Here is a 14,342-nt window from a genome sequence, read left to right as displayed (position 1 = left end):
ACGAGCGGCGCGCCGTACGCCACGGGCTCCTCTGAGGTCCGGTACCGCAGTGTCCTACGGCGACGACCCTCCCCGCGGTAAGCTCAGCAGTCACTGTGACTCTTACTGAAGATCAGCAAGAACTGTGGGCACTTCCAGCTCAGGAACATCCCAGTGCACTTACAAATACTTTATCTCCAGAGGTTTTAAAAGAGAGCCTAAGTGTAACTGCTATCCCCGTGAAAACGTAACGAGAACTTCCTCAGCCTCCTCCAAAATCTCAGTCACGTTGAATTAGCCCTCGGGATAACTTTAACCATCCTGAAACCGAAGCCCAAGTGACGTTAAAGCATCTTCCCTTGTAGCAAATAACCTTTTAACCTCCCACGCAAAACCCCACCTGAACCAACCCCCCACACCAGAGAGCTCTCCAACGGTAATACTGGTGCAAAATCACGCAGAGGCATGCATCACCCATCGCAAAAACGCCTCGGCAGTAAACAAAACCTGATCTTACACGTTATTTGGGTAGCAAGTTTTATAGAGAATAAATATCACACTTCAATTTCATGGTAACTTAAGAGGGTTTACTGGCAAATACCATGGCTTTTACATGGTTCTACCAATTACAGAGCAATTACATGTAACCTAGATCTGGAGGACATACAGTTGAGATAAAACATTCTTCTCTGTGTGAAAAAGGCAGCTAATAGAAAATACACTTTTTTTTTTTAAATTAAAAATACCTCCTATCAGAATCCACACTATTCCTGCGTGACATTATTAAAGCTCAACATCAATATCAAACTCAAAGCAAACCTGCCTTTCCGTTAACGCATCAGCTGCGGGACGATCGATAAAAATTTACTTTAAACCGCGCCATACGTCGCTGCCAACAAAGTTTTACTATTCAGATTCGTCAGTTTGTACCTCCACCCCCGCGTGCAATTAAATCCCATTTAGCAGTAGCGACCTTCTGATCGGGACTCGGAGTTTAACAGCGCTTTTAAATGGCGAAGCCAAAGCCAAAGCCAAAGCGTGGGCGAGGGAGCGGGGGCGAAGCCCCGCGCGCCGCCCCTCTCCGCGCCGGGCGGCAAAGCGCGCGCGCTCCCCGCGCCGCGGGGGGGAGCGCGAAAGAGAAGAGCGGCAGCGCAGGCACGTTTTAACACGTTGTAGCATATTTGTAAACATCGTTAATCACGGATTAGCAGATGGTAATGTTAATTGCACCTGTGGAAGTAACAAGACCTCAAGGTTGATTACATTTACCAACTCGGATCACGCCGGCGGCGCGGCGGGAGGCTCGAGCGCGGCGCCCGGAGGAACCGCTCGCTCGGGCAGAGCCGGCTGCAGCAGGGACCCGCGCGCGGCATCTTCATCTCGGCCTCTTTGGAAAACTGCCACAAGCAAACCGGCGACCGTTAACATCGGCCGAGGCCTGGGCACCCCTCAGCTGGGTTTGACGAACGGGACGTTACCCAAACTGTTTAAACAGAGCGACTTTCCTGAAAGCAGACCCCGCTGCGGCTCGCAGGCAGAGCTCCCTTGAAAGGCCGGGTTTCGGGACGGGACGGACGCTTTCCCCGCCGCCGATGGGGACAGGCGCGAGGTGGCGGCTGTCAGCAGTTTGTCACCTGAAGACAGAAATAGGCCAACTGGAGCCGCCGACAAAGGAGGCGCTTGGGCACCGCCGCACGCGGAAAACGCCGCCGAGGCCGGGGGGCCGCAGGGTCACCGCTGCCGCCGCCACCGCGCGGCGCCTGGTCGAGCCTGAGGGCAGCCGGGGCGCTGGGCTCCCGGCTCGCTTCCCCTCAGCACCGGGTTTGGGCCAAGGAGAGCCCGAACCCGCCCCGTCCCGCCGTGGCTCTCGCGCGCCCGGACAGACCCGCCGGCCCGCTCCTCACCCAACCCGCAGAAACAACCTGCGCAGGTTTTAGCTGTTTTCATAGAAACTGAATTTTGGCCCAATTCTCAGGAACTGCTGCCACCGCGCGCGCCCTCTCGGTGAGGGAAATCGCTCGTCGGGGACCTGCCGAGCAGCGACCGCAGGCAGGCGAGCGCCGAGGGCCTCGCTCGCGCCGGGGTTACCTCCTACCGCTGCTGTTTCCCTGCGCCACGTCCACGACAGGAAAAGCTACTCCCTGCCCTCGAGCACTCACCGTCTAGGTCTCGGGAAACCTTATCAGGAGCCAGCGACAGATTTTATTGAACAGGATTTTTTTTGCTTGTGCTGATAATCTGTGCCAAAAACCTAAACTTAGGGCATTAGCTGAGCTTCTCCTTAAACCAATTCTCGCTTAAGCTGATTTTTGGGGATGAAAAGATTGGCGCTGGCCCTCGTCCACGGATAAAAAGACAGAGGCACACAGCGCATCTTCCGAACTAACAAGGACAAACATTTTGTCGCCGGGCTTAGAGACGCTTTGATTATTGAGAAATCATTTTGGAAGGGCAATTACTAAACTTTGAAATCAATGTGGTAACTGCGCTTCTGAGAGGAACCCATGACAAGCAGCAGGGAGGGCAGGATTGAATTTCAAATTACACACACACACTTTATTCATATCTAAATATCAAAGAGACCGTATGTACAAACAGAGGTAATCAGGAAGCATGTTTTGATCTTGCTGATGTACACAAAAAAATGACAATTAATGTCCTCCTTTATGATATAAAGTGGGGAGTTTTTTACAGTTACATTACAGGGACGATTATAGTCAGGCTTAAGGCTAAAAATAATGAAAGACTATAAAAACTACATTTTAACACTTAAAAATATCCAGGAAATTAACTGGAGAAGCAGGCAATGATCCAATTAATGGATCGCATTTATTAGAGTGGGGCAAACCGCAGAGCACAAAGCTCGATCTCCGAAGGCGCCGCTCTGCCCGAGGCACCCAAGGGCCCTGGGGCGCCCAGCGGGACGGGGCTGAGGCCGCGGGAGGAGCGGAGCTGCCGCGACAGGCGACCGTGGCTGCGCCCCCGAGCTGGCCCGCGGCCGCCGCGGGGGGACACGCGGCGCGGCAGCGCCGCACCGAGAATCAGCGAGACGGAGACAGGCCGGCGGGACCCCAAGGGGCTGGCTGGGTCCTCCCCGCCGCCGAGCTGCCCGCCCGGCGGCCGCAGGAGCTTGCGTTTCCCTTCGCGCCGGCTCCGAGCTCTGGCGACGCGCGCTGGGCAACACGCCGGCCGCCCCGGGCTAACGAGCCCAGAAGAACCACTCGAAACCGCGCGCGGAGCAGCACCGGACGCGGCTCGGGCGGACGCGCGAGATGCTGCTCCCGCCCCTGCCTCTCCCGACTCTTCCCCGCCTCAGGGAGAGCCGCGCTCCGCTGCGCTCGCGCCGGGGGTCACAGCCCTCACCTTCCCCCCCATCTCTCGGTCCTTCCCCCGCATATTTAGCCCCCTTTATAAGGGCCGCCAGGAGACAGAGCCGGCCGGGTACGAACCGGGCAGGGGTGGCCCCCGACCCCGAGCCCCCGGGACCGCGGCGGGCACCAAGCGTTCCCAGCTTTCGGGGAGACTTGAGAAAAATAGCTGCTACGTCGTTACTCACCTTCCCCCCGAGGAGCGGGTGTAAGCTGGCACTGCTAACCGCAGCCTGACGGCGCGTGCCTTCCTCCTCGCCGGCCGGCACACAAGCGAACTTAATGAAGTGCCTCCTCTTACCGACCTACCGCACAAATTTAACAAAACAAACAAACAAACAAACAAAGACCTGGGGGGGGGGGAGAAACTGCAGTTCTTATGAAGTCAGAAAAAAAATGTATACTTACCTATAAGTCAAGAATAAAGAAATGGTCTTATTCTCATCCCTACTGTTCAAAGGGAAGAACTGAGCCCTAAATCCTCTGATTTTTCCCTCCTGAAAATGAGCAAATCTAAACCACGGGCACCCTCTACTGGGGGCACTCGAGGCTTCCCGAGCCGCCGCTGGCGCGAACCGCTCGCCCCAAGCCTCCTCACCCCCTTGCCTTTTCTCTGTCAAGGTTTAGAAAGACTCGTTCAGCCCATAAAACGTAACACCAGCCAGAAGGGCATCGCCCCCCACAGGCCCCCGGGCACGCGGCGAACAGCTCGCCTTCGCGCTCAGAGCGCCAAAGCCCTGCTCGGCGCACGCACAGCCGAGGGGCGGCGGGGGGGTTGGTTTTTTGTTTTTCCTTTCCCACATTAGAGGCTGAAGGGGGAAAACGCAGCTCAGGATAACTGCTGGAGCGCCAGGAGCCCTTTTCATCCACCGGCTGCAGTCACAGATGTGCGTGCTGGGCACCTTGGGAAAGTGAAACCAGTAAAAAGTTGTCAAGGACCCCGCACGAAAGCCAGGAGAGCGTTATTTATTCTTGCACATCTGCACAGAGCTCCTGGAGGACCCCAGGTCCTCCCCTGGGCTACACTGGCACGGGGCAGCCCAGGTCCCGAGACACCTCCCCAGCTGCCTGTGTCAACGTCTCCAGCCAGAGAAGGGAAGCACGTCCACAATCCAGCAATTCGCCCACAATTCGGCAATTCGTGGCCCGAAGGCCGCTGCAGGCCCAGGCGTCACCCCGTCCCCTGCTCGGCTGCGCAACAGCTCCCCTGTTCCCACGTTGGGACGCAGGGAAGATGCACGGACACGCCGTAGCCACAGGGCTGCGGACCCAGCCGCAAAAAGCGCTGGCGTAACAAGCTCTGGCAGCAAGCGCCAGCCCACAGCCCTCGGCAAGGCCGGCCAGCCGGCGGAGTGACACATCTGAAAAACCTCCACATCCACAGACCAGTTTACAGACTTCATTTAGCTCAAAGGAAAGTCCTAATTAGTCACTCTGAGTGATTTACTTGTTCATTTGGAAGGGGAGGAGGGGGGAGACTAAGCTGAATTGTTTGAAATTATCCCTAAAGGGCACTGTAAATTAAGTGTTAATGAGGAATCCTATGCAAAGGGCCACAGTAGCTAAATAAAATAATTAAGGTGCTAAGTGATAACATTCATTTGGTTCTCAATAATTTAGCCAGCCTGGTTTGCAACCAGGATATTTGCAAACGAAGTGGCTCTCGCCACTCCCTGAACCCCCCATGCCATCAAGGGGGACGATGGTGCCGAGGTGGCTCAGCCTCCTACAGGATCAGGCCCACCAGGGAAAGGAAACTTTCTGGGACGGGAAGAACAAGCCACTGACTCCCCTTCTCACCTGCAGCAAGTGCAACGTCTTGTTTCACTGATCACGCTCTGGATTTATATATGACACAGAAAGGATTGATTCAAGTCTACAAGAAATCTTTACAGGGCTTTATTTCCATGGACTGCGTTTTCCTCGCACCAGCTCTGTTCTGACAGGTCATGTCCATCCTTTGGCAGGGCTGCAGACCTATTTTACAATCCAATACAACTCAGTGTATTTCCAGACACTCAAGCACCAATACGTAACAGAGAAATCGCCTCGCTGCAAAGCAATTGCTACTGAGGAGTCCCAAATCCTACCTGGTTCTCACTAGCACCAAGGCAGCCTGGTGAAGAGCCAGAGCCAGCTGTGCATTTGCACAGGGAACTCACCTGGCTTGGAGGATTTCCCTCCTGCTCCGCGTTAAGTTTTCAGCCACATCAGCCCCTCGGCCCTCTCGGTTGCTAGAGGGGCAGTGGGCTCAGGCACGGGGCACCTAGAGGCAGCAGGAGGTGGGAGACAAGGCACAGTTGCTTTCTGAGGCAGCACCAGCCAAACACCATCTAGCAACTACAGCCCAAAATCCAGTTCGCAGCCTGAGCAACGTACACAGTTCCCCGTGCGACGAACGCAAGGCCTGCAGCCATCACTGGATATTTTACTGTAAAAACCTGAAGGATTTGGCTGGCTGCTTTCAAAGCCTAGCTTTGCCACGCTTCCTTACAACCTTTCCTCCAAGAGGTGTTACCTAGTGGCACGCAGACGGTCTGAATTCAGTGCTGAGCCAGGGCTTGGGCGGTGCAGTTTGTCAGCCGAGACGGAGCTTAGTTCAGTGGGTCTCTACCTGTAGCTTGCAGCAATAGAGAAGACCCTGGAAGGAGTACTTCCGTATCTATTCCAGCTGAGCATAGCCACGTAACACTGAGCAGCTTCCCCGGTCAAAAGGTCTGGTCTGAACAATTTCCACCACATGCCTGGATAACATCAATCACTGTGCTTCAGTTTTTGGCTGCAGATGGAGTGCAGGAGAATACCTGTAGGAAGGATGGAGGACTTTTTTAGCTGCAAGAAAATCATTCTGAGGATCTGGATGTTTGATTTTTACATACAGGAATGTGGACTGTGAAATGTTTGCACATCAGAACTGTTTTTACCAGTAGCAACAGAGACGTTCAGCGACTCAATTCCTGGGCAAAGCGCTCTTCCAGGGGGTATGACTAGCATCCGATGGCACAAGCGCTGTGTCCCCAGGGAAAGTCCATCACCTTCACTACCTGCAGAACAAAGGCACTGCTCACATCAGCTCACAGCAGCCTTCGCATCCCTTTTCACCTTCCCAAATACGGTTCCTGCTAATGCTCAATCACAACTACATCCTGCTCCTGCACAAACTTACAGGGTACCTCACTAACCCCCACAGAGCATGGCAGTCAAGACCTACCAAAGAAGAGGCCAGCACCTTATCTGCTTTCCCTTCCCAGCCCAATCCAACCTCCCTGGATCTGTTCTCCAGGTATCTGAAGTGTTTTTGAGGAATACCTGTGCAACACACCTGCATGCAGAGCATAACCTGCAAAGCCTTGCAGCCTGAGCGTGAGGATCCCTCGGGCAAGGACCCTCCGTCCCAGCGCACGGCTGCCCACGTACGCTGGCTGCTGCTACAGGGAGGAAGCAGATAACAGGCCGGAGGCCTGTCTGGTCCAGCAAATCCTACAACCCTATCGATAGTGACGTGTTCAGCCTTTTCAGCACACAGTACCACCAGCTGGGTGCAACTTGTGAATGCAGACAGTTTAACCAGAGGCTTCAATTGATTAGTTGTTAAACCATCCAACAGCCCTGATATGTTTGGGCTGATACAGTGGTGAAACAGAGTTGAAATCTATCCCAGGTCATTAGTAGTTGTTTGACTCACACTGTCACAAAGGGAAATGGAAGGGGAGAGGCTTTAAACAATCCTATGCACAGACATGTGAAAATGCAGAAGCCCACAGACCTCCCAACCCGCTTGGCTCCTCAAAGATTTCTTCCACGTTCATTATTTAGAGCTACAGAGACAGCTACGTGGCTGCAAGAATACCTGGCTCATTTGAGAGATGTGCTTACCCTCTAACAAAAACAGACTCAGCATACTGGGAGCCAAACAGTCCCCTTTGACAGCCATACCCTATCCTCATCTCTGCTCAATCCCAGACTGGTACGACACTGCCGGCACACGTGCTGCCTACCAGGGCTTTCCATGCCTCTGTCTTGGTGACCAATGCTATCACCAAGGCCTTGCTCAGCCCACCTAAATTTAGAAACTCACCTAAAGCACGTGTGCACGTTGTTACACGTTTTCTGTACCACTGGAGACTGGCTCCTACACAGGGCAAATGAGGTCTTTAGGTGCCTGAGTTGCCACAGAATTTTTTCACTGATATCTGCTTACAACACCTTCCCAGCGAGATCCATGCCCCCATAGCTATGTATTTATCTGTCTAGACCCCTCCATTGCCACAGTGTAAAGAAGTGCTATTATTCACATTTCATAGACTGGAAGCTGAGGCCCAGCAAAAGGCTTTGTTGGCCTGGTCTAATTGGCAAGATGCATTTTGTGCAAGCAAAAGAATGTTTTGGGTAATGCATTTTGCAGTGCCTTCCCATGGGGAGATAGCTATATGGACAAAGCACCCATTGGCTGGGGTAAATGAACCTTCAGAAAACAAATTTCCATCCTAACCATTATTTTTTTTTTACTGGTTTAAGCCAGCAGTGCAGACCAGGCCAGGGTGAGTCATCCAAGGGCACACGGGAAGTCTGGGGTGACAGAGCATCGAAGCCAGGCCTCCCACAGACCAGGCTGACCTCTTCATTGCTAGACTGTGGCTCTCCAGGGAGGCTCCGAGAAAAAAAAAAAAAAAAAAAAAAAAAAGAGTCTCATCCTACTTTTTCCTGATTTAATAAAGGAAAGTTTTGCAGGTTACAGTAATATTTGTCTCCTGAGCCTCTCAAAACCTCACTCTCGTGGGATTCTCCAACTGGGACAGCAGCTATTACCAGTGGTGCAACAGTTCCTGGAGCAACCCTCTTCTCTTCCTGATAGGGGTCTTGCGATTCCTAATAAAGGCAGCAATTTTGCTTCCAGCTTTTAGAAAGCTTTTTATGGCTTTAGCTGCTTAAAATAATTATGACCCATAAATTCAGGGCAAAAAGACCTGCAAAGAGTGACACGTGGGAGGGAGTGTTGATTGAATCGGACAAAATCCTAGTTTATACTGGTGAACAAAAACATTTGATTCTTCAGATCTTTGACTTCAGTCTCATAGTTTTGTCTCTCACTGACACTGCACCTGAAATGTAGACACATTTACTTATTTAGTAATGCTTACTCCTCTTCCCTTACTACAATACTACCCAGGACTTGGCCTGGCAGTTCAAAGGAGCTTGTAATGACATGCACCACCCTCTATCTTCACAAAAAGACTTGCCATATTGGATGAGACCCAGGCTCCCACTACTCCACCTCCTCCAAGAAACCTTACCAGATACTTTGCACAGCAGTGCACAAAAGTCTCTTGAGTCCAGTGTTACAGTTTGGCTAAAATGATAGCACAGGAGGTTTTCTGTCCCATTTACAATTAACACCAGTGTAACAACTGCAGTTTTCAATGCAGAATGTCCAAAGCCAGGCAGAAGCAGCAGCTCTGACTGTTTGGAAAAATATGCAAAATGAGCATCTAGATAAAACCATCAGTTTCATGAATGGCCTTAAAATCCTAGCTAAAGCCTGAATACATAAGAGCAGCAAATTACCCCCAGAAACTCTTCTTGAGAGGACATCTAAGTGCTCCCAATGTGTTCCTCTTCACATAAAGCTTCCAGCCTTAAGGGTGGCCAGCCTGCCTGCCACCTCAGGCAATGACTCCAGTGCAGACAACATGAAGCTGGACTGTCCAAATCATTCTCTTTGGCAACCCAGTGAGGATGCCAGGAAGGCAAATTCAAGTCTACAAATGCTTAGCTTACAAGACAATCTGTGCAATGCTAGAAAGCTCACTACCATGCTAATTTATCTCTGCTTCTCTCTGTTTGTGGCTGCAGGTACGCCACATATTCAGATCTAGGATGTTTCTTCAAACAACCCCAGCATCAGATGACTATAATGTTCAATTTTCTTTTCAGTGAAGAGTTAGTGCTCAGCAGAGAGCTGAAATCATTACTGCTGCAAGGTCTGGAAGCTCTCCTCATGCGTCTACCAATCAGCCTCCAATCTCCCTCGACAGAAGGATATTTGGACTTTTTCCTGGAGAAATCTCTCATAATTCAAGGTAACGACACCACCGCCACTTTCACCCCCTTCCTTTCTCTTGGTGTTGTCATCGTTTCTGGGATGCATTTCTTTGTGGTCCATCAGCAGCGCTAGCAACCTCTCCATTCCCTTTATAACATAGCTCCACACATCTTGTGGAGATGCCAGATTTGCTACATTGTCTTGTCGGTATTTCTAGGAGCTCAATAAACATTTTAATTAAAGGAATGTCTTCTGAGCCAAGAAAACGGCAGCACAGGGCAGGATTACAGCCCCTCTATGGCTCACTGCCAAAATGACACTACTTCCAAGTGTAAAAGCTCAAACCAGCTCACGTGCCAAGTGACTCGGAGCGGGGGGGGGGCTACAACATGGCCACACAAGGCCACGAGCAGCACTCACAGGTGAATTTCTTTCTCTAGCTATCACAAGGCCATCATCCCTCCTCTCCTCACCTTCCAGGAGGTTGCACAACCCCAAACTCTGCCTACAAAAGTCCCTCCTACGTAAGGATGGAGGAGAAGCAGAGGGCCTTGGAGGAATCGCAGAGCTTAGGCACTCAGGACCGTGGCAAGAGGCATCCATCACACAGACAGCGCACAGATCTGGCAGGGAGGAGGTTAAACCTGCCCTTCCTGGTGGTATGGCAGCAGCCAATAGCTCGTGAATCTCCCAAGGATAAAAACCCAGCCAGTGGCTGGTCTCAGTGGTGGCCTCTGTGCCACAAAGCCCAGCTCTGTGTTCACACTGTCCCGCAAAACATCTCAGGCTTCTCATTACAGACCTGAGCACAAAGATATATTCCTGCTTTTAAGAGGAATCAGAACAGAGCAAAGACACGGCACAGCTCACCATTACAGTCTCAGCAGAGCAAGAGCGAACGTGCATCTCCTTGATCTCTCTCTCAGTCTGTAGTTCGCCAGCACCGAACATCTAGGTTCAGGGCTCCAGGATGTGATAAAAAGCAGTGCAGCACATGACACAAAACGACGCTCAGTGGCTGGACTGACCCTGCCCTGCCCCTGAAAACCACCATCTAGCCCCTTGGCAGTTATTAAACATCATAGTTATCTATGTGAGCTGTTTTGCTCCTGCTGGAAACCTCCCAAGCTCCCCACTTTTTCTGGTTCCCTACGTTATTTGCAGCCAGTTCTCGCTAGTACTTCTGGCTGAGCTTTTCTTTTTCAGACCAAAGTGTGATGAAGACACTCAAGCAGCATGTAGCAGACCTTCAACTAGCTTTGGAGACAAACCACCACCATGATCATTCACTCATACACAACCTCCACCAAGCCCAAAGCTCTGTAAATTGAAATACCTATTACTAAAATCATGGGTTTATTCCACCGAAATTCTGAGCAGTCGATGACAGGAACATTTTCTGCGGTCTCAGCCCTGCTGACTGTTCCCACAACTTCCCAGCCTTCTGCAGTTTTAGCCTTAAAAAAGAGCAGAAAGAGAACAAACGTTAAAAACGATTCCAACTTTTCAAGCTTTAAACAAAACAAGATATGTATGTAAATACACATATTTTTTAAGATTTTCAGTTAAGCTGACTGGCTTTTATAGCTGTTATTAACATCCCCTGAATTTGTACTCCCCCCCAAATCCTCCCAGTACCAGGACTCACATCTTGCTATAAGATACACACACAAAAAAGTGGTTTTACTTTTGATATCTCTTTCGGGTCAGCAGCCAAATAAACAACAATTGAAAAGCCTTTTTTTTTTTTTTTTTTTTACTAGTATAACAACTCTAGGTGGGTTTTTGCCAGGAAAGCATACAAAAACTGTAATATTATATTAACATAAGGCTAATCCACAGAGCAATGCAGGGGAACTTTTCAAGGGCAGGCTCGGTCAGCAGAAGCCCACAGTAACATTTACAACACAACAGCACATTTGCAAACTTGGTTGCCAACAAATCAGCTCGCATAAAAGCGGGTCACTCAACACCCTCAGCCCCTCATATAACCAGAGAATCAACTTTCCTTCCTTCATCCTAGTAATAAGAGCCTTAATTATTTGTCTTGGATATCCACTTTAACAATAAAAAGAGCTGCTGCTTCTTGCCAGCTTCATTTCCTGTGAAATGGGCACTTTTTACATTACATTACATCAAATTTACACCAGCCAGACAATGCCAAGGGTTAGGCCAGTGAATCTGGGTCCAATTAAATGAACTGCTGCAATGGCTTAAAATGTTAATAATTCAAGCTTTACAGTAACAAAGTGATTCTTCCAGCGGTTTCAATTAAATATCAATATATTTTATGTGTTTTTCCTTTCATCCTCATCCAAAGCTCTGGCTGCCACAGACCCACTGTACGGCTGGACAGAGGTTTTCCTGTTTTCCCTATGAGCCTGAGGCTCAGTCACAACTCCCTGCTCCCCCCGCCGCCCTGCCATGCACCAACGCGGCTCGCCCAGTCCCTCAGGGGGAGTGTTCAGATGGTTCCCAGTCCAACCAGGCCGCAGGGGACCTCCACAAGCAGCTGGGCAGTCACACGCTGCTATAACAGGGAACGGACAGGTCTTGCCAACACAAAGCAAATTCCTTGGGTTTGCTGCAGTTTAAAGCACGTGCTTCTATTTGCATTCTCCCCTTTGCAGCAACATGCTGCAAAGGGCCCTATCTCATCTCACCTCAGGGCACGGGCACAGGGTGAAAAGATTCCCAGCAGTTCAGACGCAGCCCTAGCTTCTCTTTCCTCCCCTGGCTCCAAAGCCTGCCCAATGCTGCCATCGTGTGCCCAGGCCCCAGGACGCTGCCTCCGTTGCATGCCAGGCAAGGCCGCCGCAGGCAGCAGCACCAGCTCCAGGCCCCGTGGACAGAAAGGGAGATAGGTCTTGTCCTACCGAGCTCACAGTCTGAACACAGAAGACAGACAGAGCGTTACTATCTTACTATCTCCATCCTCCAGAAAACGACCTGAACCACAGACCCCATCTAACCTGACACAGCTGGATTGGGGGCGCCTGTGTGTCAGAGGTGGTCCTACAGCACAGACAACTGGTAGCAAACAGGAATGCAGAGCAGAACTATCGAAGCACTGGAAATACCGAGAGTCCTCTTTCTGTACCTCCTCTGCATTCAGCACAAGCTATATTGGAGATTTCCCATACATACAGTTGCACTAAAATAATATTGACAAGAAAAGAAGAAAAAAAAAAACCCAAGATGGATGGCTCTACCTTCAAAAAACTCTGGAGATCATCTGTGCTGTAGACATCAAAGACTTCCATAACTCCAGCGCTAGCTTTGCTCACTGTTGGAGTCAAGGGGCAGCTGCAAGGGAAAAGAAAGGAAAAAGTTCATATGCGCGCAAAAAAGGAAAACAGGGAGAATTTCTGGTTCTCCATTTCTTTCTCTTGCTTGTGCAATCCAGGCTAGTTTACAAATGGCCTCACTCGCTATATGGATCCACTTTCCTACAGCGGATGGGAGGGCTCCAAAATTAACCCAGGAAACAGGCTGCAGCAGTTCTGTGCACAGCTGGATAAATAAAAGGGCAGAAAAGGCAAAATAAACCCTTTCCCCCAAACAAATCCTTCCGTCTCCGCTTCTCGAGCCTCTGTTAAGAGCGCGGGGCCTGGTGTCTTACCAGCATGAAACACCACTTCCCTCAGCCTCCCTGCAGGATGCGACCCCAAGCACTAACTGGCCAAATCCAACTCCCAAGCTCAGTTTTGGGCAGCCCTCTAAAGAAGCCGTCATGGGCTAGAAACCTCCCTGGGAGCTAGCGGGGGGCGGGGAGGGGGGGAAGGGGCGAGAAAGCCTGGCGCAGAGGGAGCCCCCGACCCCGTACCTGTCCCTCCGGCTCGTCACCACTCTGTCCACGCCGAGGAAGTAGGCGGAGCGCAGCAACGCCCCCAGGTTCATGGGGTCCTGGATGCGCTCCAGCACCAGCCAGATCACCTGCCGGCTCCCACCGTCTCCGCCCGCCGCGGACGCGGGCTCCTCGGCTTCCTCCGCGCTCCTGCAGCGCAGAGGGGAGGCCTCTAAGCAAACGCCCTGGTGGAGCCGGCCCCTGCAGAGGGCGTCCAGCTCCCTCCTGGCGAGGCGGTGCACGGGGACGCCGCGGGCCGCCGCCTGCAGGGCGAACTCGCCGCCGGCGGGGCCGCGGCCGGCCTGCAGGAAGAGCCGGAAGAAGACGCGCCGGGCCCGGGCCAGGGCCAGGCCGCAGGGCGCCAGCCCGAACAGCAGCTCGGAGCCTCCGGCCCGCGGCGGCAGCAGCGGCGGCGGCGGCGGCTCCGGCCCCGGCCTGGCCCGAGCTGCGCAGGGGCCGCCCGGCCGCCCGCTCCCGAGCTCCCCGCCGGCCCCTCGGCGGCCGCTCGGGTCGGAGCCGTCGCGGTTGGCGCCCGCCGGGACCGGGGCTCCCAGGCGCGGGGGCCGCCCCTGCCGAGCGGCGAAACCCCGCCGCGCCCACGGCGCCGGCCCGCAGGCGGAGGGGCCCCTCGCGGCCCGCCACAGGCCGCAGGCGGCTCGAGGCGCCATCGCGGCGGCCCGGCCCGACCCCAGCCCCGCGCCGCCGCCGCCTCCCGCCCGCTCTGACCGGCCGCGCGCCGCTTCCGGCTGGGCGAGAGGAGCCGCCGCGCCCGCGCCCGCCCTGCGGCGCCCCCTGGCGGCCGGGCGGGGGGACGGCGCCGCTGCCACCGCCCCCGGGGAGGGGCCGGGGGGGGGGGGACACCAGGCCCCAGGGGGGACACCTGGCCTGGGCGGGGGGACACAGCAGGTCCTGAAGGACACCAGGCCCCAGGGGGGACACCTGGTCTGGGGAGGGGGGACACAGCAGGTCCTGGAGGACACCAGGCCCAGGGGGGACACCTGGTCTGGGGGGGGGGGGACACAGCAGGTCCTGAAGGACACCAGGCCCAGGGGGACACATCAGGCCCGGGGGGGACACCTGTTCTGGGGGGGGGGGGACACCAGGC

The 14,342-nt window shown here is 53.2% G+C and overlaps 1 protein-coding gene across 1 annotated transcript; it reads right to left on the bottom strand.

The window, feature by feature from the left end:
- Positions 1–5,230: 5,230 nt before the first annotated feature.
- MRM1 (mitochondrial rRNA methyltransferase 1) lies at positions 5,231–13,905 on the bottom strand. The gene is made up of 5 exons (XM_009672896.2): positions 13,217–13,905; positions 12,603–12,696; positions 10,727–10,847; positions 6,272–6,391; positions 5,231–6,151 (listed from the first exon to the last, which is right to left on the bottom strand). Exons 1-5 carry the CDS (start codon positions 13,903–13,905, stop codon positions 6,102–6,104), a joined length of 1,074 nt encoding a protein of 357 aa, XP_009671191.2. The 3' UTR covers positions 5,231–6,101.
- Positions 13,906–14,342: the final 437 nt, after the last annotated feature.

Source organism: Struthio camelus, chromosome 16 (genome assembly GCF_040807025.1).
Source record: "Struthio camelus isolate bStrCam1 chromosome 16, bStrCam1.hap1, whole genome shotgun sequence".
In the NCBI taxonomy this organism is placed as follows: domain Eukaryota; kingdom Metazoa; phylum Chordata; class Aves; order Struthioniformes; family Struthionidae; genus Struthio; species Struthio camelus.
This window is presented reverse-complemented; position numbering and strand designations above follow the sequence as displayed.

What these genes read in the sequence shown, in the direction of transcription:
- MRM1 (XM_009672896.2), bottom strand. Translation starts at nt 13,905, where the DNA reads ATGGCGCCTCGAGCCGCCTGCGGCCTGTGGCGGGCCGCGAGGGGCCCC. An exon ending in GTGACGAGCCGGAGGGACAG is followed by an intron (nt 12,697 to 13,216) that starts GTACGGGGTCGG and finishes TTTCCCTTGCAG; the next exon opens with CTGCCCCTTGACTCCAACAG. An exon ending in ATCTCCAGAGTTTTTTGAAG is followed by an intron (nt 10,848 to 12,602) that starts GTAGAGCCATCC and finishes CTCTTTTTTAAG; the next exon opens with GCTAAAACTGCAGAAGGCTG.